Source organism: Erythrolamprus reginae, chromosome 1, assembly GCF_031021105.1.
Source record: "Erythrolamprus reginae isolate rEryReg1 chromosome 1, rEryReg1.hap1, whole genome shotgun sequence".
Lineage (NCBI taxonomy): Eukaryota > Metazoa > Chordata > Lepidosauria > Squamata > Dipsadidae > Erythrolamprus > Erythrolamprus reginae.
Window position 1 is genome coordinate 225,652,531 of NC_091950.1, and position 19,726 is coordinate 225,672,256.

Genomic DNA, 19,726 nt, shown 5'->3' on the forward strand with positions numbered 1-19,726 from the left:
TGTGGAGGGCACGTTGCTCTCAGCCCTGCTTCACAGCCTGGGTGATGATTTCGCACATGGGGACCTTCCAGATTTAAGCTGAGCTCGTACATCGCCTTAAATGACACGAGTGCCCGAGTTCAGATGTTACTTAACATGTTTTCTTATTTTCAGTGAAATACAATATGTATGTATGTATGCATGCATGCATGTTGATCTATTGGAGAACTCCATTTGATTCGGGGAAAATAAGCATTCCCTTTAAAAAATGAAAGGAAAGAAAAGAAATCCATATTTAAGAAAAGAAGAAAAAAATCTTTTCACCCGACATCTTTTAATTTTTCTAAAACATATACTTTTTATTAATACCTATAAAAACTGTGGATGAACCAGGTCATATTTCCCTAATGTTATTTATATTCAGACTCGGGGCGGCTCACAGCAACAAGAAGGGGGGGGAAATCTTAGGGTTGGGGTTTTGTCCAAGTAGGGCATAAAAATGACTGGACAAAATAAAAGTGGCTAATATTTTTCCTCTTTTTTCTACTTAAGAGAAGGGAGCTTCAACTAGTCAGAAGAGCAAAGTTCCACAAGCCTTCAATACTCCATATTTGCATTCTTCCTTAGATGTGTTTGTCTTTGCCAGATTAGGGCTCTTCTAAATGTAGCTGAATTTAGAGATACCTTATAAGGAGCAATAACCAACAAGGCGGCAGCAGCAGCAGCAGGGTTTCACTGATTTCTCTCTTCACTGGTTCCTTGGGAAAGAGTCTTTTGACTGGCCTCAAGTTACTGTCTCAAAAAGAACCTCAGACAAACAGGTAGTGTGTTCCTTTAAGATTGGTTACAAACACCACATTTACAGAGCAGCAAATCCTGAACTATGTCCGTTGGTCATTTCTGTAGCCAGTATTTTCCTCCTATTTCTTGCCTTTTTGAGCATTTGCCTGAAAGGGGGCTGGCAGGATATAGGGACGAAAAGCGCCCCAGGGTCCAGATGGGGAAGACATTTCGATAGGAGCTGTAGCTGATAGCACAAGTCTTGTTGAATACACCCTCAGTATTCTCCTGTAAGCAAAAGAAGAAATACCATGTAAAGCTTCCTTCTCTTCTTTCCTGTGCATTTCGTAGCACAAAAGATCCCGCAGGAAAGGAAAATAAAACATCTGAGTCACCTGCCATCTAACATACATGACCATATATTTTAGGAAGCTTCTAACAAGTTGAGTCGTCTTGTATATCAAAAGACTAAAAAGTCTACACACTTTAAGGATAATGTAGGAGTACAAAAGGGAGGGACTTGCTGCTGTTGAAATGGATTTAACCAAGAAGGGTATCAGAATAAATCAAAAGTGAACCCCTGATACTCTTGCAAAGTAAAAGGCAGTAATGGCAGATGCTTTTTGTTCTCCATACATGTTCTGTTTGAGAAAACTCCCTAATCTTATGTTCCCGGGTCTATTTGACCAGGACTGCAAATTGATCATTTTAGGTAGTTATATTTGGTCTTTTTGAAAGCGTTTTTCACCTGGAAACATGTTTGAAGATTTCTGCAGACAATGGAATGAAAATTGAACTGAAAAAATTAATCCTTATTGGTTTATTTTGCATAAAAATGTACACCCCCCCCCCCCATTTTTGTGAATTTGTTTTAGGTTTATTGATAATTTTGCCTGCAAAATGCATTATATTTTACTAAATTGGTGTGGGATTGGTAGCTTGAACATTTCTGAACATAATGATATGAAAATTGAACTGGAAAAATTGATGCATATTCATTTATTTTGCACATAAAAGTCTCTCCCACCCTATTTCAATTTATATAAAAAGTATGCTGTTAATTTCAAACTTACATACTTGGTTTTAGTAAAATGGATTTCTTTCATAAGATTAGTTGTCTGGCTACAATATGCTTGCTTTTCAAAAGGATATTCCAAATATTTCTAGCCAAATATATATAAAAAGTGAAAATAATGGCACACAGCAAGGCCGGGGGGGGGGGTGGCCCTTTTGTGGCAAAAATAAACCAATAAGAATCATTTTTTTCAGTTCATTTCTATTTTTCTTATGCTCAGAATTGTTCAATTTAGTATATCAAAACTTTTGGGGGAATATTCCTTAGAGATTTGTAGCCTAAAAAAAATATAAATTGACAAAAAATTCAGAAAACATGGGGGGAGGGGCTTTTTGATAAAAATAAAAATATAAGCCTCAATCATTTCAGTTCAATTTTCATATCATTACGTTCATAAATGTTCAAACTAGTTTTCCAGTGGAAAAGGTTTTCAAAAAGACCAAATTCAAGTACCTTAAAAAAATCATTTTGGTATACGACTCGAAACAGACTCAACGTGATTTATTTCTTTGACCAGAAAAAAATTAGCCACCACCCCAAAAATATTGTTTTGATGATCAGCAATGTTAAATTGAGTAAATGAATGCATAACATATTAAAAATATTTCGGATTCGAAGCCTGCGTAAATATAAAGTGAAAATGTTTGCAAGCAACCAGGGGGGAGGGGGTATTTATTATTGTAAACAACCAATAAGAAACATTTCTTTCAGTTCATTTATATTTTTCTTATATTCAGAAATGTTCAAACTACCAATCCCACACCAACTTTAGTAAAATTGAACACATTTTGCAAGCAAAACTATCCATAAATTGAAAAATATTTCACAAAAACGGGGGGGGGGCATGCATTCTATCAGCAAAATAAACCAATAAGAATTACTTTTTTCATTTCAATTTTCATATCATTGTGTGCAGAAATGTTCGGACTACTTTCCAAGTGAAAAAAGTATTCAAATTGACCAAACATAAGCACTTCAAATGAAGAGTTTTCGGTCCGGGTCAGGGTGACCCGGAACACAACAAGTGTGACTTTTTGTTTTTCAGAAAGAAAGAAACCCCCCACCCCCCCAAAAAAAATTCTCATAGAGAGAACCCCTGAAATGATGAAAAGTCATGAAATTTTAAGTTTCAGATATGCAGGGAAAAATTTTTACAGGGACTCAAACTTGGCTCCGGGTCACATACGACCCCAACAGAACAGCAGGGTTTTAAGCATGATGCCAGCAACTTCATGAGAGTTTAGGGATAACCCACTGTATTTTAATTAATATATTAATTATTATTTAGCATATAGCAATAGCTTTGGGGATGGTATGGTTATCCACTGACTGAGCTGGTTTGTTAGGCAGGGATAATAACAATTGATGGAAGCCACACCATCTGCCTTCCTGCTGAAGAATGGTTGTCCATTAAGGTGATGGACAAGATCCAGGTACCAGGTTAAAACTTTGAGTGTAGAAATATTATTGATAAGACAAAAGTCTTAGCAAACCTTGTAAGCTATGTTACTACTAAAATGTATGCATTATGTTATTTTTATTTTCTGTTATGCCCGGCCCCTAGGAAGAATAAATATTTTATGCATGCCCCCACCCCAACTCTCCAATCTGGGCCCCAATGGAATTTTAGTGTTTCATATTTATTATTTTACTTATTATAAACTGCAAGCAAACTAATGGCTAGGGAAGACTGCTCTACTCACTTACCTGGAAGTAAGTCACACTGAACTCAGTGGAGCCTGTTTTCAGTTAGGCAGGTGTAGGCTACCGTGGTTGGGGCCCTCTTTTGACATGGGGCCAGGCCAGCTTAATCAAGCCGATGTTTTGGGGTCACAGGCTTGGCCATAAGCGCTGCCTCTGCTGGGCACTCACAGCGAATGGTTTGGAAGGGTGCTATTCAAAGTTTTCACCCAGCTGCAGAGGATGCTCCTCCTTGTCCAGCTGTAGGTTTGCCATGCCGTTCATGACTACCACGGCGCCCACCGAAAACAAGAAGAACCCATGCAGCCATCCACACCTGGCCACCTTCTCTTCCAGGCTCAGGGCAATGTGCAACTGGGAAAACACTCCTTGTCCAGGGGAATTGATTGAGAGGGACAACGCATGTTCCCCGGGGTTACACGCATTGAGAAGCACTGGTTTACAGTGATGTGTGTTTCTGTGGCTGGTTCATGGCAATGTATGCTTTTCAAACTTTCATAAAAGGGAATCCACTGTAAGTAAGCAGGGATGTCCCCCTTTTGAAACTTGCTTCTGGGCAATCTTTTATTTGCAAATAAAATTTGTTGCTTTCCACATATCTGATGTGGTTTATTGGATCTGCATGCCAGGCAAAAGGACCTAAGCTTTCTGAGAGAAGAGGACTTTGAGAACTAAGCCTTTTAAGGATTAATAATTGTTGGCATGGCAATTCCTCAAGAGTAGCCTAAGGGTGGGAAAGAAGAACCGTTGCACTTACCTGAACGGTCTTCTCGCTGCACTGCGAGGAGAGTCCAATCATGGGTTATACTTCAGCCTTGCTGGAAGGGACTGAGTTAAAAATTAGCATAAATAACTGGTCCAACCCCCTTGCTGCCCATTCTGGGTCAGTCTTATAATAAAACAAAGTCATAGTGATAGTAAACAAATAACATTTATTAACCAGATTAACTGAACTGTAAACCAAACTATCAAGTAACCCTGTGTCCCTGGGCTTAACTGCCGGGTGGGTTTGGACTCTCCTCGCAGTGCAGCGAGAAGACCGTTCAGGTAAGTGCAACGGTTCTTCTCCACTTGCACTGCTTCGGAGAGTCCAATCATGGGATATACCCAAGCTCAACCAATTAGGGGGGGGGGAACTATGACTGGACCAGGGACGCAGTCTCCTTGCATACTCTCTGCAAAACTCTGCACCCAAAGGCTGCCTCCGTAGAAGCAAATTTATCTAAGCAGTAGTGTTTGTTGAAGGTATTGGGGGCTGCCCAGGTTGCCGCCCGACAAATGTCCTCGATCGGTGCCTGGGTCGCCCAGGCTGCTGAAGTGGCAGCACTTCTCGTGGAGTGAGCAGTGATGCCCCCTGGTATAGGTGTGTGTCGTGACTTATATGCAATGACAATGCATGAACGGATCCAGCAGCTAATAGTCTTTGGTGATATCTTGTTTCCCATGGATGCTTGGAAATAGGATACAAATAACGATTCCGTCCTTCGAAAGGTACTAGTTCGTCTGATGTAAATCTTGATGGCACGTCGTACATCCAGCTTATGGCACCGCAGTTCCAATGGGTGCGACCCATGTGTGCAAAAATCTGGCAGGATAATGTCTTGTGATCTATGAAAGACCGTGTTTATCTTTGGTAAGAATGAAGGGTCGAGTCGTAAGACCACCCTGTCCGTATGGAAAACACATAAATCCGGTCTGACCGATAAAGCTGTCAGTTCGGAGACCCTTCTTGCTGACGTGATTTCCGTAAGGAACGCTGTTTTAAGGGATAGGAGTCGTAGTGGTATCTCACGCAGTGGTTCAAAGGGTGGTTCCGTGAGGGCCTGCAACACCAGTGGTAAGTCCCATGTGGGGAAGTGATGTACTGGTGGAGGTCGGATATTCGCTGCCCCTCTAATGAAGTCTCGAATCCAAGGATGTTGTGAAATAGGCTGGGAGAAGTCCATTTTGAGAATAGTGGCTATTGCGGCCACCTGCCTTCGTAGGGTATTGGGTGCCAAACCCTTATCTAGACCTTTTTGCAGGAACTCTAGGATCTGGACCACCGAGGGAGATTGAGGATCCCGGTTCTGGGCCCTGCAGAAGGTGCAGTAGGCCTTCCAGGTTGCTTGGTAAATCCGAGTCGTAGATGGACGACGTGATGCCTGAATGGTGTTGATTACTCTGTCTGGCACTAGTTCTCTTCTCAGTCTCTCCCCCTCAAGTGCCACACGGCAAGTTTCCACCATTGGGGTTCCGGGTGGAACACAGATCCCTGTGTCAGGGCTACCTTGTGATGTGGAATCCTCCAAGGAGGGGAGATGGAGAGGTCCATCAGGTCTGCGAACCATGGACGTCTGGGCCAGTACGGAGCCACTAAAAGTATCTCTGCCTGTTCTTGGAGCAGCTTGTTTATCACCCTCGGAATTAGGCAAACCGGGGGAAAGGCATATAGCAGTCCCTCCGGCCACGGGCAGCTTAGTGCATTTATTTGTTCTGCCCCCGGTGTAGGGAACCGGGAGAAAAACCTTGGTAACTGATTGTTCAGATGGGTGGCAAATAAATCCACCTCCGGGCTCCCGTATCTGAGAGAGATCTCCTGGAAAAGGCTTACCTCCAGGCTCCACTCCGCTGGATCGATGGTTGTCCTGCTGAGCCAATCCGCCTGGGTGTTCGAGACGCCCGATATGTGTTCTGCCCTCAGGGATGCAAGATGGATTTCTGCCCACCTGAACAGAGCCTGTGATTCTCGCATGAGGCAACCGGACCTCGTGCCCCCTTGATGGTTGATGTGAGCCCTGGTTGCCACGTTGTCTGTGAGGATTAGTACATGTTGTCCCCTCACCTATGGCTCGAAGTGGTGTAGCGCCAGGTGGACCGCTCTGAGCTCCAGGAAATTGATGTTTGGGGGTGCGAACTCCGCTGCACTCGACAGTCCTTGGGCTACTCCCGCACTGGAGTGGGCGCCCCAGCCCAAGAGGCTTGCGTCGGTTGTAATGGTGATCTCCTGATGTGACAGGAAAGGAGACCCCTGCAGAAGAGCTGCTGATTTCCACCACGGGAGCGAGCGGCGCACCTCTGAGGAGATTGTCACCTGTCTCGAGGAATGGCTGGTTCGGTTCCTTTGAAATGGAATGAGGAACCACTGCAAGGGCCTGGCATGGAGCCTGGCCCAAGGTACAATGTCTATGCAAAATACGAATACTCCCAGTAACTGGGACAGAAACGAGAGTGGTACTGTTCTGTTCCGCTGTAGTTCTGTAACTAGGGTTCGTACCTTGGTCTGACGGCCTGTTGACAGGAAGACTTTGCCATTCACGGTGTCTATATAGGTGCCCAGGTGTGGTAAAAACCTGGTTGGAGTAAGATGACTTTTCTGATAATTGACAGAAAAGCCTAGGGTCTCTAAGGTCCTTATGGTTTCCGTCAGGTCGTGCTGTGCCTTGTTGGGGCTGCTGGATAGTATAATGATGTCGTCCAAATACGCCATGAGGCATAGTGGACGGGTCCTGAGGTCTGCGGTGAGAATGTCCAGTAGTTTTGTAAACGTTCTGGGGGCTGATGAAAGGCCAAAGGGCATGGCCTTGTACTGAAGGTGTTGGTCTTCGAAGCAAAAGCGAAGGTATTTTCTGTAATCCGGATGAACCGGGACATGTAGGTATGCCTCTTTGAGGTCTATGGACGTCAGCCAGTCCCGCTGACGGATTGCTGCTAATATTGTTCTTAATGAATGCATTTTGAACCTGCGGTATCTGATGTACAGGTTCAATTGTTTTAAATTTAGTATGAGACGACAGCCCCCCGATGCCTTGGGTATGATGAATACAATGGAATAGTACCCTTGACCCTCCTGATGTATAGGGACTCTTTCTATGGCACCTATGTCTAGTAGGTGGTAGACCTCTTGGTGCAGGAGGTTGCGCTTGTGGGAGTTGAGAATAGTTGGGCACTGTAAGAATCGGCTTGGCGGTGTTTGAAGAAATTCTATGGTGAGGCCCTGGGCTATTGTAGTTGTAGCCCAGGTGTCTGCAGATATAGACTCCCAGGAGGCGGCGAAATGCTGCAGCCGTCCTCCTATGATTATGGAGTCATTTGTTCCTGCGATATCCTCCCCTGTTGGAGCCTCTGAAGGGTCTCCTGGACTGTTGAAACTGTCTGTTTCTGTCTCCGAAGTTATTCCTGTCTGTTCTGTAGGATGATTGGGAGAAGGACCCCTGGGTATACGACCTTCCGGCTTGGGGTGTAGTCACGGAAGTCTCCACCTGAAAGGGTTGACGTCTGAAATAGGGAGCCGTACGTCTGTCCTGCCGTCTATAGGTTCTGGGCAAGACCTTCTTCTTATCTTTATCCTCTATGAGGACGTTATCAAGAGCCTCCCCAAACAGTTTGCTCCCATCGAAGGGAGCTGAGGCAAGGCGCCACTTGGATTTGGCGTCTGCCTGCCACGTGCAGAGCCAGAGTAGCCAGCGAGACGATTGGTTTGTTGCCAAGGCTGGCGAGGCAAACTGCGATGCAGAGAGGGTGGCGTCCGCAGAGAATTCCGCTGCAGCCAGCAATTTGTTTAGGTCCTGCCTGAGGCGGCCCTCCTCAGGGCCTAGCTTCGCGAGCATCTCCTGGAGCCATATGACTGAAGCTCTATTAAAAAACGAAGCCGCTGAGGCTGCTTTAAGGGCCCATGCAGACATCTGGTGGGATTTCTTGATAAGCCCTTCCGCCCTTCGGTCCTCAGGCTTCAGGCCCTCTGACATCTCGGAAGGAACTAGTGCATTAGACACCAGGGCTGCTACTAGGGCATCAATGGATGGAAAGTCTAGTAGTTTCTCAAGTTCTGGGTCAAATGCATAGAATTTCCGCTCAGAGGCTGTTGGGCCCAGGGCTCCTGCCGGCTGTTGCCACGGCCGTTTAATATTGTCTAGGAATAACTTGGGAGCAGGAATGAAATCTGCCTCCTTCTGTGGTTCTGACAGTACCCTGTTAGCAGGTTGGGGGGCAACTGCTGGGTCTGCGGTCTTGTCAGCTGCGCCCGGAGCCACTGCCATCCTTGCCTTATTGAGAAGGACTCGAAAGATGGATGGCCTGAAAAGGCCCGCAAATGCTGGTGGTTCAGGAGGTGCATATTCATCCTCCGATAGGCCATCCTCTGGCTCTGAACCCCCTCTGAAGGCTGCCTCCTCCTGGAATGAATCATGAGCCGGGGAGGCAGGAGCAGGAGCTGCCCATATGCAGGCGTAGGTTGAGGAGATGGAGGGGGAGCAGCAGCTGTAGTGTATTGCTGGACTCCAGCTGCTATGCCGTGCGAGTACGCAGAAGCAATCATGTCCTGCAGTGCTGGGGACATGCGTTGCCAAGTGTCCGGGGAGGAGCGGAGCCCAGCTGCTGTCGGTGTGAATGTGGCTGTGGGCGGAAGTTGTGGTGCCATGTGCCATGAGGTTGAAGGCATGGCGAAATCAGGCCTTGATACCTCTGCCACCTGTGCTGAGCCTCCAAATATATCTGGTGACCAGTCATTCTCAGTGGCTGTCCCCATCCCTTCAGGAAGTGTCGGGGAGGTGGCCCCCATTGATGTACCTGCCAACTGACCTGGAGTTGCAGACGCATGTGACCCTGGGGCTTGTTTCTGAGCTTCTAGCTGATCCTCTAGAGCAGAGGTCCCCAACCGCCGGTCCGCGGACCAGGACTGGGCCGTTGGGGGTTTTCAGCCGGTCCGCGGCGGCGCTGCCCTCCCGGCAGAGAACATTATGCAGGACGGGGTGGGGCGTCGGGCGGTGACGCAGCCCTCCACACTTCTCCACAGGGCGGGAAGAATCAGGAGGCTCCTTTGGCGGCTGGGGGCTGCCTGGCTTTGTGATTTTGGCTGGGGGGGGAGTTAGGAAGGTCCTACTTCTCCCCCCCCAGCCAAAAATTCAAAGCCTATCTGCTGGATACGGGCGATGAGTGGGACAGAGTGGCGCGGAAGCCTCTTGCAGCAGCTGCCACAGCCACCGGCTTCGGCGCCGTTCGTCCCGCCCATCGCCCGTATCCAGCAGAAGCTGCTGCCCGAGTGCTCTTGGCCATCGGGATTCAAAGTGCTGGGGTGGGGGTGTCCTGACAGCCCCCCCACCCCAGTGCTTCGCCTCCCGCTGGGACACCCCCCACCCCAGCACTTTAAATCCCGCCGGCCAAGAGCACTCGGGCAGCAGCTTCTGCCAGACACGGGCAATGAGCGGGACGAGCGGCGCCGAAGCCGGTGGCTGTGGCAGCTGCTGCAAGAGGCTTCCGCGCCGCTCTGTCCCACTCATCGCCCGTATCCAGCAGATAGGCTTTGAATTTTTGGCTGGGGGGGGGGAGAAGTAGGACCTTCCTAACTCCCCCCCCAGCCAAAATCACAAAGCCAGGCAGCCCCCAGCCGCCAAAGGAGCCTCCTGATTCTCCCCGCCCTGTGGAGAAGTGTGGAGGGCTGCGTCACTAAGCTCCACCCCTCCATAACCCCACCCCCATATGACCAAAGCCCCCCCCCCCCCGGGCCGTGGAAAACTCGTCTAACTTAAAGCCGGTCCCTGGTGCTAAAAAGGTTGGGGACCTCTGCTCTAGAGCTTTAATACGTCTTTCTGCTTCTTTTAAGGCAGAGGAGGATTGCGTGCTCTTAGATTTACTCTTAGAAGTGTGAGACTTCTCTTTAGCTTTGACGGGGGGTTCTGTAGGCCCCTGTTGAGGTACCTCAGCCATTGCTGTTGAGAGGTAATTGCGCACGAGGAAATTAGCAGCAACTGTGCGAGCTCTAGAGAAGCTGACTCACCCAAAAATGGCTACCGCAGCTTGAATACCGCCCTTTCCTGAATTTTACAGGATATCCTGGGCAATATTTGAATTCATTGGTGTCTGGGGCTGTCAATCACACATCCAAAATGGCGGCCGGAAGCCCGACCGACCATGAAGACACCCAAGATGGCGGCCTACTAGGTAGCCCTCTTGCCAATCCTGGTTGAGGCTTTCCCTACTGATCTCCGCCTCTCCTGTTCCCCAGCGCGATCTGCGACCCCGTGGGCCGTCTGGTGACCGGCCGGCTCGCAATCTCCGCTCTCCGGCTCCGTGAGCTCGGATCTGGGCGGGAATTTCAAACGTGGCTTTTCCTCCCTCCAGCGATCACCGCTCTCCTCTGATCAATCAGGTAAGCGAGGGAACATCTCCGCTCTCCGGCTCCGTGAGCTCGGGTCTTGGCGGGAATTTTAAAACACGGCTTTTTTTTTTTCTTTCCTGCGATCTCCGTTCTTCTCTGATCGCTCCGGTAAGCCGCGATGGTCGCCTTTATGGGGTATGGCCTCGCAGGCCGGGGACCCCCTCCTTCAGCGACTCCCGGTCCTAGGAGCAGTACCCGCGCAGGGAAGAGGCTCCGACCTGGGGAATAAGGTGCAGGCAATACTCCACAGAGTAGGGTGCCCGATCCTCGAAAGTGACTGTAAATTCGATGTACCTGAAATAAAAAGAGGAGAAAAAGAGAAAAAGACATCGTTAAGGAGGAAATTTAATAGACAATTTAATTAGAATACAACAAGAAAACATAGGAGAAAAACTCATGTGTCCCTTCACTATGACTGAGTTTTTTAGACTGACCCAGAGTCGGCAGCAAGGGGGTTGGACCAGTTATTTATGCTAATTTTTAACTCAGTCCCTTCCAGCAAGGCTGAAGTATAACCCATGATTGGACTCTCCGAAGCAGTGCAAGTGGAGAATATGGCACCTAGCTGGTGGTATATTCAGAAGATAACTAAAACCTATCAGTAGATCCTACAGAGCAATAGCAAAGGAACTTTTTTGATGCTGAAAAAAATGTAACCTAGGGAGAAAGATTATAAGGACTAAGTAACTGAAGCATAATGCTTTTAAGCAAAGACATATGAAATGAAAACAGAGACATTTTACCTGAGGCCAGTCCCCATTAGGCAACTGTTTTTCAATCAATAGTTTAATTCCCTTTTCCAGAATTTGGACATCTGGGTACCTGCAAAGCAAAACAAACCAATCTGATGTAGTGATTAAGAGGCTGGGCAGAAACTGGGAGCCATTAAGTTCTAATGCTCCATTAATCGTGAAAGCTGGCTATGTGACTCTGGGCCAGTCACTCTTTCACAATCTAATTCATTCCAAAGAGGGCAAGAGGAGGTGGTCAGAGTCTAATATGTATTATTACCATCCTCCCCTTCTCCTTCACTTGCTCCCTAGAAAACTGCTACAGGCAGATTCAAGGAACTTAACTTACAATTAAGTTTAGAAAAAGAAAAGATAGCACAGGAAACATCTCTGTTCAGAAAAGAACTTTTTCCATGTGCTACAATATCCCAGCACAAAAATCCAGTCTAATTTTTCCATCAGAATTTCCCTCATCAGAGGCCAGTGATTACGCTAGTTACCCAGTTCATGGCTAACAACTAGAAAGAAGGTTGAGGGCATTGCTGAAAGGTCTTGTGTATAATTGCTCTTCAAATAGACTCTATTCCTAGCTCAACATACTTTATTTGAAATTACAGAAAATTTGATGTGGATGTGAAACTATGGAGAAAATGCTGTTTCAGGAGACATCCTAAAGATACTGTTTTGCACAATCAGTTACAACACCTATACTGGAAGTTGTTGTGTGGACCTAGTCCCTCCCCAGCTGCCAGATTATCAGAATACCAAAATAATCAGTACTACTCTGAGTTATGATTAGAACAGAAGCCACTGTTATAGGAAACCAAAGGCAATGGATCCTTCAAGCTCTTACCTAACAGCCATGAGTCCCAAGAGAGCCCAACAGGTGTTGTGGATCTGCGATGCAATGCTCTGAATATAGCTGCGTTGTTCACAAGACTCAAAGTCCTCTCCCCAACCACCATCCTCCATCTGCTTGGAGACTAAGAACTCACAAGCCCGGGACACTGGCTGGCAGGCCACTCTAGGAAAAGAAAGACAGAAGGATGGAAATCCAGAGCCACCCTTGCCAAAAGAGTGATTGGAAGAGCAAGGAAATAGATTTTATCCTACTCATGAGAAGTTTCTTTCACTGCCAATCTTTCTTTCCAGCCAGCAGAAATGAAAGGAGAAATGAAGTGACTCACCCACCACAGTAGGTCTGCTGCATACAAGCATGTGCTTCCAATCCAAACCATGTGCCATAAGTGAAGCACACACCCCAGCTTCTAAAAAGGAAAATAAATCAGTCAGCCAATGCAGACTGCTCAGGGCAGAAGGGAAGGGAGGGCAAACTACTGGGCTGTCTGTCTGTTCATTCTTTGCAACAGTGACAGAGATGGGGAGAGAGAGAGAGAGAGAGAGATGGAGATGTGCCTGCCAGAAACAGACTGAATCTTTCAAGTATCCTTCTGCTACAATGACAAAGGGCCACTGAGTGCAACCCCAAAAGTGAAAAAAGCAGGATCTGTGAAACAAACCAGGGCTCTCACTATTTGCGATGACACATTTTCCTTTCCAAAGAAATGTCTGGAATAGAGAGCCCTAAAACTGTCAAGCTGCATTTATTTAGAAGATACTCACCCTTCCCAGGACCCATCAGCTCTCTGCTTTTTCTGGCAATACCTCAAGCCTTTTTGCAGTACCTCTCTAAGTAAAAAAGGAGAACACAATGGGAAATCATTTCAACATACCCACTCCCTGTTCTCTCCCTCTTAAGCAATCAACATTTTCTCTCCCTTTAAGGAGAGAAACTGCCCTGATTCTGCAGTTTGTCCTCTAGCAGACTTTCTCGGAAAGAAGGCCCAATAAAATAAAATAAAGTCAAATAAAAATGAACTCTGAAAGAGCCCTTCCTCCTATCATCACTCCCCTTTGTTTACCTGATTTCTAGGGTTCTGTGTTCTGGGAAGCACTTGTGGAAATATTTCAGTGCCTGCATCACAGCTGAGGTACATTCCACATAAGTATAGTCAATCATGATATCACCTACACATCACATAGCAACAAGTAGGTTAGTATGATCTGGATGTTGGGTGCAGAATATACTTTTCTCTCTTCCAGTGAAATTCTGCAACATGTTTTACATGGTGAAGCCATCAAAATCCATCTTTATTCTACAGAGTCAAGCATCCCTTTAACATAATAAACAGTAGCAGAAATTGACACAAATTGTCCAGAAGAGGAGCTGAAGACCCTCTAGAGAAAGTAAAGAAGCCATGTAAGTCTTTATTCTTACCAAATACCTCTGAAGGATTCAACAGCTCCAGCAACCAGCCCCCGCGCATGGTTTCATAAGTTGAAAAGCCACCATCAGCATTCTGCATGTTTAGCAGCTAAAGAGAGAGGACAAAGAACAATCTGACTTGGCTAAAGAGGAGTCTTCAGGAAGCTGCAAAAAATCTCACACATTATCTGCCTTGAAAATCTTCTCTCTAATGGAGCCATCAGTCCAACCGGGTGTACATTCATCTCACTATTTCCCTGTAAATTACAAGGCAAGAATTGTCTAAGCTTATTGTTTGTGGGCACACCTTTTATTTGGCTATTCTTTTTCTGTTTTGTTTTGCTATTTACTATCTACTATCTAGTTATAATTGATCAGGGCAGCCTAAAAATACAAGAGAGAGCATATACATAGCCCTACTTCTTATCTGGAAATCTCTACGTCAGTGTTTTTCAAGCTTTTTTCTTCAGGGGAACCCTTTGGTGTCGTCAGATTTCTGGTGGAACCTGTACCAGTACCGTTTATGTCCCTTCAAGGCGAGCCCCCAATTTTTTTTTATCTAAAAATATTTGTAGGTGAGTTCGATCGGGGATGTAATGTAGTTAAGTGTCATTTCAATTTAGCCAACGCCATGGCACTGTTAGCAAACTGTTCCCCGCAAACAATGCAAAGAGGTGATGGACAGTCTGGGTCTATGGTCCAAGTGAATCCCATAGCTAAATAATTGTTACTGTACTGATGAATCTTACCATGAGAATCAACAGCATCAATTGTCTGCACTGTCAGCTCTGTGGATTCGGATGCAACGTCAGGCGATTGCCCTGTAACGTTGGCTTCATCTAACTTTCGTTTTTTCAATAAATCGGTCCATGTTAGCGGTAAAAATACATTTAGATTTAAACTGTGTTGAAAATTAATGTGTACGACACCGTACGTATGGTCTAACAACGGAAATGGAAATAGTATGAAGGTAAACAAGTGCAACAACTAATAACCGCATAGTGCGCGTGGTGCAGATACGCAAGTTAGGCATGATACGGTCCTGGTCAGTTTTGCCCTAATCTTTTATTATCAATTGTTTTTTCTTATTAAGTGGCAGAACCCCTGGCTGGCCCTTGTGGAACCCTTGGGTTTCACGGAACCCTGGTTGAAAAACACTGCTCTACATGTAGTCCTTGAATTATGACCCTAATTGGAAATGGAATTTCTGTTCATTAAGAAAAGCAGTCATTAAGCAAAACATTGCAGGACCGTGCCATTTAGCAATGGTCATAGGACAAGGACTTCTTACTTCTCTGCCCCGCATGAATTGCCTCTGCTTTAAATCCCAATCCCCACCATCAGTATCTCTGCCATTTTGGTCATTGTGCATGGCAGAAGATAAGATGAAGATAAGTGGGGGAGAAGGATTCTCAGGAAGAAATGTACTCACCACGTTTACAGCATCAAAGAGGCGACTGGGGGGGAAGTGTTCCTTGATGAATGGGCACTTTTCCTGTAACAGTATCACAGATTTCAGACCTTCTGCAGTACAGTCAGCAACGATCCAGCCACAGTCACAAGTGCTGAAGGGAAATCCACCCTAATAGTTATTAGACAATAGTGGTTTAGTATGGTTTGGAGCACAAAAAAGAGAACACAAAAGAAAAGAAATTTGCAAACTAAAATGGCAACATTCATCAAGAAGAAATAAATCAATTACATATCCTGGTTAACGGATGTTTATGAAATATGGTAAAAAATGAAAGACAGATAAATACTTATAAAAGGCTAGTGATTAGTATGTAAACTATTAGGAAGAATGAATATGTTGAATGAAGTGGGAAAGGTAACTTTGAGAAATATGTGTCATTAAAAAAAAGAGAAAAAACAATAATGTATGGTTACATAGTATTAATTAAATGCAATATAACCAATACAAAAAATGTACATTGAGATTATAAAGGAAAAGTCAAAGAGTTGAAAGAAAGGCACCAACTAAAAACTTATTGTATGTTTGGATGGAATTGACAAGATTTTAAAAAGGAAAAGTAGTAAATTACACTGCATCTATGAAGCATGGACTCAAAGATGATTTACAAAGATAGAAAAGTGAACAGTGGTGTTAGGCTCAACTATGTTTCCTTTTTTTCTTATCATTTAATTTCCCTGGCTTACTATTTCTTTCTCTCTTTCAGCACTTTGCATAGCACTCTTTACCCCCAAAGTGATACGTATGCATGATCACAAATCAGGAATTAGCAACAAGATCATGAAAATATTAGAAATATCCATCTCCTTCTTGGGGTATGAATAACCAGGCAAGATACTTGCCTTTGTTTAGCATATGTGAGCTGAAAGTCTAGATATTTGTTACCTGTATTCTCTAATGATGATGCATATTTTTGTTTTGGGCTTAGTAAGCCTCCCTATACCCCCCTGGGAGCCAAAAGCGGGGGGGGGCGGACCCTGGAAGCAGGGATGAGTTCTAACTTAGCTCACTACCCGTTTGCTTCCTCCTGCACCATTGGCAAAAAAACAAACCTGAAAAACAGATGGTGACCCCATGCACAGTGCTGAAACTCTGTTTCTGCGCATGCTGAGAAGGGGAAAAAATTACAAATACAACCCCCCCCCCCCCCAAAAAAAGATGGCAGTGCCCACAGACTGGCACCAACCAATCCAGTTCAGTGATGTCATTGTGACATCACCAGCGGGTCACTACCGGTACAGGCAAACCGGTCCAAACTAGAACCCACCCCTGTAATGACTACAGCCTTTCATTGAACCATCTCATCCACAATCCTGCAGTGTGATTGTCCCTGAGGTTTTACAGTTAGATCATTCAGCGTACAAGCAGGAATACCAAAGTCTCCTTCAGACAAACCATAAAATCCACTCAATAATTACAAACCTAATTTGCTTCTTTCACCCTTTTTATTCAACCTAGCTATTCTGTTCAAGGGCATAGAGAAGTTTTCACAGCTAATTTAAGATCTTGTTTCCACTTTCTGTCGCCTCATACAATCATACCTTGTTCATCTGACGGTAGTACTTTTCATAATTAGGTGGATTATCTGGAACCTGGAGGAGATAGAATATTATAATGAAACACATCTTGCAGGAAAAAAGCACAACAAAACTACTTAGTTCTAGCTATGGTTTTGAGTTAAGAGAACAGATAGGAGGTATCATTTCCTTTCGCCATAGTTCTATCTTCCAGATTCAGGGTTTTCATTTTTAAGAAGAGCTATGGACTTAGATTTTTTTTATCCACCTATCAAGTACTTTCTAAGGATCGGGAATAGGCAGATGATGTTGTTTGGACTGTCAGAAATGGTTAGTGATGTGATTAGTTCTTTCGAATCAAATTTGTAATTAGACACAATATCTGTAGTATTTAGCTCAGTGGTCACTGGGAAACAATCCTTCAAGTATAATCAGGGACTAGAATGTGACATTTTTACCTGTGCTATTCTGAAGTGCTGATGTGCAAGTTTCAGACAGCTGTCAAATTCAGGCTTCTCCTGGGCACCAGCCTTTTAAATGAAAGAGTTCAATTTCAAGTAAAGCAAAGACATCATTTTAGATTCCAATCAATCTCTGTAATTTTTTATTTAATATTTTATTACAATTAACTTCCATTTAGGGCTTATGGCTAAAATACTATGTACACTCACTGCAAATCATAGCCATTATAGTTATATTAATTATATCCAGTTTAAAAACGTAAATAAAATAAGGAAGGAAAAGAAGCCAGAATAAGGCTATTAGTACCCTGAATGGATAGAGTGGAAGGCAATATAATTTCATTTGTTTTCTCTCGCAATTGCAATTTGAAACTGAAGGAGCTACTTTGGGACAGGGTTCTTGTTTAAATTATGATATAGGAAAGTGCAGCTAGTTAACCTTTCCACAAAGTTCATTAAAATTAATAAGAAAATCTTGTGAAAAAAAAGTGGTTACCTCCAGAAAAGCTTGAACAGCAAATGCTGTATCCCAAACCTGTGATCCATTGGTGCCCTAAAAGAGAAGATAATTTGAAATGATGCTTTTTGATTGCATTTTGAAATACACAGCATGTATACTGCTTCAGCCATCAGACTGCATAAAATCAATTCCAGTTAGTCTCCCTTCCAAGAGTACAGTTATGCTAAGGATTCTTCCAGGAACCATACCTCTAGCACAAGGGTGTCAAACTCCCAGCATCATGTGATGTATCAGGACTTCCCCCCCCCCCCCTTCGCTAAACCAGGCAGGAACCGGGCCAATATGTAATGGATCCAGGCCTAGGCCATGAGTTTGACACCCTGCTCTAGCAAAAACAGTTTCTACTTGGAATCTTACTGTACTCTTCAAAATAATTTCTCTCTCCTGCAATAAAAACTTTGATAGTCCTTTACTATTTAGGAATTATTTTCTAAATGGCCCATCTAAAGCTTCTGCTTCACAAGCTGCACTTGTTGTTTGTTTCCAGATGTGATTTAAGCTGATCTCAGCAAAAGAAAAACATGCCAGGAATTATTACCTGCATCTTCATGCCATCCAGACCCAGCCTGCAAGAAAAACAAAGGCAAGCATGAGAATCATGGCAAAGCAGAAACAGACAAGAGGCCTGTAGGTTTTATTACCATAAACAGTCAGTCCAATGCCAAGAGTAGCACGAACATTGGACTTCAAGCCACTCCTGGAAAGGCCTTTTGAATAAGAGACAATGGCTAAATTAGGACTGGATGCGAGGAAGGAGGCAGACGGGCTAGATCACCCCGCCTTATACTTATTGGCCTACTGCTAAAACTCTGGAGTGATTTCTTAAGAGGGGTTGTCCACAACACAAATGTAAGATTGTGTACCTAGAACTTGTAAAATTGTCTACCTGGAACTCTCCTACAATACAGATAGTCTTTGACTTACAACTGTTTAATAAAGTAGTTTAATAAAATGCAGTTAAAATGCTATACAAGCCATCATTAAGAAATTATACACATACACAACATACACACATACCGACAACAGGAAGAGGAGGCTTTGACAGCCCAGAGCGAACGAAGGGGGGCACGTACCCCTCCTCGCCGCTTCAGAGTCCCTCTTTTTTTTTAATGCCTTAAAGTTTTGGATTTTTTTGATTCCCCTCCCCTCACCTTCTTCCTTTGGCAGCAACTGTCCTCCTCCTCTTCTTCCTCCTCCTCCTCTTCCTCCCACCCAAATTCTGAGCTTTTATTTCTTTCCTAATGGGTTTGCATGCATTATTTGCTTTTACTGTACATTGATTCCTATGGGAAAAATTGCTTCTACTTAAGAAATTTTCTACTTAAGAACCTGGTCACAGAATGAATTAAGTTCTTAAATAGAGGTATCATTGTACTTTCTTAATGTATTTTGGAGTACATATGGTATCATCTAAAGAATAGTAAGCAATATTTAAAAGAGTCATGTTGCACTTTCAAACTACATAACAGCTTTCATAACATGGTATCTTTTAGCTGTGTTGTACTAGACTAGAATTCATACTTTGCAAAGTCAGCTCCCAAGATACCTAACCAGAATTGCTAATTCTATAGTCCAACACATCAGGAAGATTCCAGGTTAACAAAGTTTGCTGGACGAGCCTGGATTTCAACAAAGCCTTACCAAAGATAGTCAGAGATTCTAGAAACATGTCCTTGGAATGCAGGAGACTTCTCTCCTTCGATATGCCAGCGCACTAACATGTTAATTGTTTTAGATATCTACAGAGGCAAAGAAAGAACTATTATTTTCCTCCTAAAGTCTAAAATCATCTGAGAGTAATAACTGTGCTTCTTCACAAGTGTAGCATTTTATCATTTCAAAAAATCCTGAGAAAACCAGTATCTTCTGTTTAAGTGTAGACACAGAGGAGAAATATTTAGAAGTACAACCTTTTTCATAAAATCAAAGGGATGTCTTCAAACAGCATTGAGTTTAACTCTGAAGGACAAAAATATTAGAGGAAAGTACCATGAAACATGGAATTTCAACAAACGCATTCTAGATTTTTATTTACAAAAAAGTTTTTAAATGATGTTCGTTTTATTTAGAAATGGATGAAATTTTTAAAG

At 44.1% G+C, this 19,726-nt stretch overlaps 1 protein-coding gene across 1 annotated transcript in view; it reads right to left on the minus strand.

Moving 5' to 3' along the window:
- Window positions 1-311: 311 nt before the first annotated feature.
- The window catches only part of LSS (lanosterol synthase), a 33,366-nt gene continuing 13,951 nt past the window's right edge, over window positions 312-19,726 (minus strand). Inside the window, exons 10-22 of the mRNA XM_070732305.1 lie at window positions 19,278-19,375; window positions 18,175-18,202; window positions 17,613-17,669; window positions 17,114-17,185; window positions 16,680-16,730; window positions 15,100-15,249; window positions 13,680-13,776; window positions 13,324-13,429; window positions 13,025-13,090; window positions 12,589-12,669; window positions 12,255-12,425; window positions 11,414-11,492; window positions 312-1,047 (exon numbers count right to left, since the gene is read on the minus strand). Coding sequence (XP_070588406.1) covers window positions 874-1,047; window positions 11,414-11,492; window positions 12,255-12,425; window positions 12,589-12,669; window positions 13,025-13,090; window positions 13,324-13,429; window positions 13,680-13,776; window positions 15,100-15,249; window positions 16,680-16,730; window positions 17,114-17,185; window positions 17,613-17,669; window positions 18,175-18,202; window positions 19,278-19,375 — 1,230 coding nt within the window. The 3' untranslated portion in view covers window positions 312-873. The remainder of the gene's footprint in view (window positions 1,048-11,413; window positions 11,493-12,254; window positions 12,426-12,588; window positions 12,670-13,024; window positions 13,091-13,323; window positions 13,430-13,679; window positions 13,777-15,099; window positions 15,250-16,679; window positions 16,731-17,113; window positions 17,186-17,612; window positions 17,670-18,174; window positions 18,203-19,277; window positions 19,376-19,726) is intronic.